The following is a 1856-nucleotide window of genomic DNA, read 5'->3' as shown; positions in this document are numbered from 1 at the left end:
TGGAATAAAGTATGTTGGAAAGTGAATGGAAAAAAAAAAAAAGAAAGAAATCTTGCGGGGAAGGAAAGGAGGAACATAATACTAATAACTTAAAGGTTATGTGAGTTTCTCTCCTGTTGGGGATTTTTAATGATTCTCAAAATTTAAAACATTAACTCAATTCTAGCTGCATTTTGATGATAACTAAAACAACCAAGATTGGGGCAGGGGGGAGGGGCAAGTAGGGAATTAAACTATGAAGAGGCATCTTTCTTTCTTTTTTTTATTCCATTTTTACATATCCACCTCTTTGTCATTAAGTCACAACATTTTATCAAAATATACACACAGCACAGATATTTTAAACATGGATAGCTAGAATTCTTATTAAATAAGATCGCTGCAAATAGCATGCATGGGTCTTTGTCTTGAAGGATGTCTCTCTCAAGAGACTTAGGAGTCATCAAATCATCAGTAATGGTATAATAAAGGGATGGGTTATCTTTTCTCTAGAAGAATTACGCACTTTCTTTTCCTGTTCTAATGTGAGGATGGTAATGAGAAACTGCCACTGATACTGAAATCAACTGAAAATGGATGGATGGAAAGGTTTTATTGGCAGGAGTAAAAGGACTCTATCTTTACTGGACTCTAAATTTAATTTCTACGTTGACAAGATAACCAGAATAGGGGTCTAGTAAACATTGCACATGGATGACACGAACTCTCCCCACTTTCCTCTTGCCTATGAATTTCATGGCTAAATCAGAATGAATGAATTTGTAAATCTCAAGTTACAAGCATGTTTATTATGAAGAATTCCCATAAGAACCTATTCAGGGCTTCCCCTACCCCCTACCCTTTACACTCGCTCAGGTGTGAACAGAATAAAATGGGTTAGTGGTTACTTGTCTGCGGCCGAGTGGATGCCCGTGCTACGCCAGGCAACGGGCAGTTTCAGTCTTGAGAAGTCTGGACTCTGCTCCTTGAGTCAACACGTATGTCACTGATCAGCAGTTGGTGCCCAGGTGAAGAGCCATAACTTAGAGTGGAATTAAGTTTTCAAATCTTTCACAGTGCAGAGAACCATCTTCAGGTAAATAACTATAGTAAGGAAGGACCTAACTTCAAGAGTGGCTGTGAGAGATGACAGGGGAGAATCCAAAGGGCATCGTCATTAGTGAAGCAGAGCTGGTTTCTGCTACAGATGCAAAGTCAGTGAGGACGGTCAAAGGCCTCAGCCTTTATTGTTGAGTGTTTCTTTTCTTTTCCAAGTTGGAAAGGAACCCAAGAATTGTCACTTGAACCAGTTCACAGAGAGAAAGCAAATCCCTTCGTGTGTCTGGAGAGGCGAGTTCAGGATATCAGCTTCTCCATCCCTGGATTCATGAAGGAAAAGTTCCGGAACATGTTCTGGTCCATGCTGTTGATCAGCGCTCTGTCTGCAAATGACAGCCGGGGCTTTTCATTCAAGAATTCTTTGTCGAAATTGCTGCAGTCGCACGGTGATTTCTTGACCAGAGTTTAAGGGGTGGGGAGAAAAAGAGAGGAAAATCAGCCACTGAATTCATGATTCATTCAAGACATGGCTTTTGTCATCTAGGCTATAATCTGCATAAGAAAACGTTGGCATCTGCCAATAAACGAAAGTAATACTGATAGATGATTGTATAGGGCCTTTATTGAACATCTCTAAGATCCTGACTCATCAGCGTATCAGTAGTATAATTAAATTCGTATACAGGAATTCCATGATGCGTACATTCAAATAACTTTACATGAAGCAGGACTGGCAACCTTAGAAAAAGTGGTAAGCCCCAATTTGACCTCTGTCCTTTTAGTCTACAGGGGACAGTGGGGCGGGGGGGGGGGGGGGG

General features: G+C 40.7%; 1 protein-coding gene across 3 annotated transcripts in view; it reads right to left on the bottom strand.

Annotated features, from left to right (window-relative positions):
• Positions 1–252: 252 nt before the first annotated feature.
• Positions 253–1856, bottom strand: part of PRKCQ (protein kinase C theta) — a 106919-nt gene continuing 105315 nt past the window's right edge. For 2 of the 3 annotated variants that reach the window (XM_007465811.1, XM_007465812.1), the window contains one exon: positions 253–1491. In XM_007465811.1, the coding sequence (XP_007465873.1) occupies positions 1336–1491 (156 nt within the window). In that variant the 3' untranslated portion in view covers positions 253–1335. The remainder of the gene's footprint in view (positions 1492–1856) is intronic. The other variant, XM_007465813.1, reaches the window with a different exon arrangement.

The sequence above is a fragment of the Lipotes vexillifer genome, unplaced genomic scaffold (genome assembly GCF_000442215.2).
Source record: "Lipotes vexillifer unplaced genomic scaffold, Lipotes_vexillifer_v1.1 scaffold7, whole genome shotgun sequence".
NCBI lineage: Eukaryota > Metazoa > Chordata > Mammalia > Artiodactyla > Lipotidae > Lipotes > Lipotes vexillifer.
The sequence above is the reverse complement of the archived record's forward strand: the minus strand, read 5'-3'. Positions and strand labels throughout refer to the sequence as shown.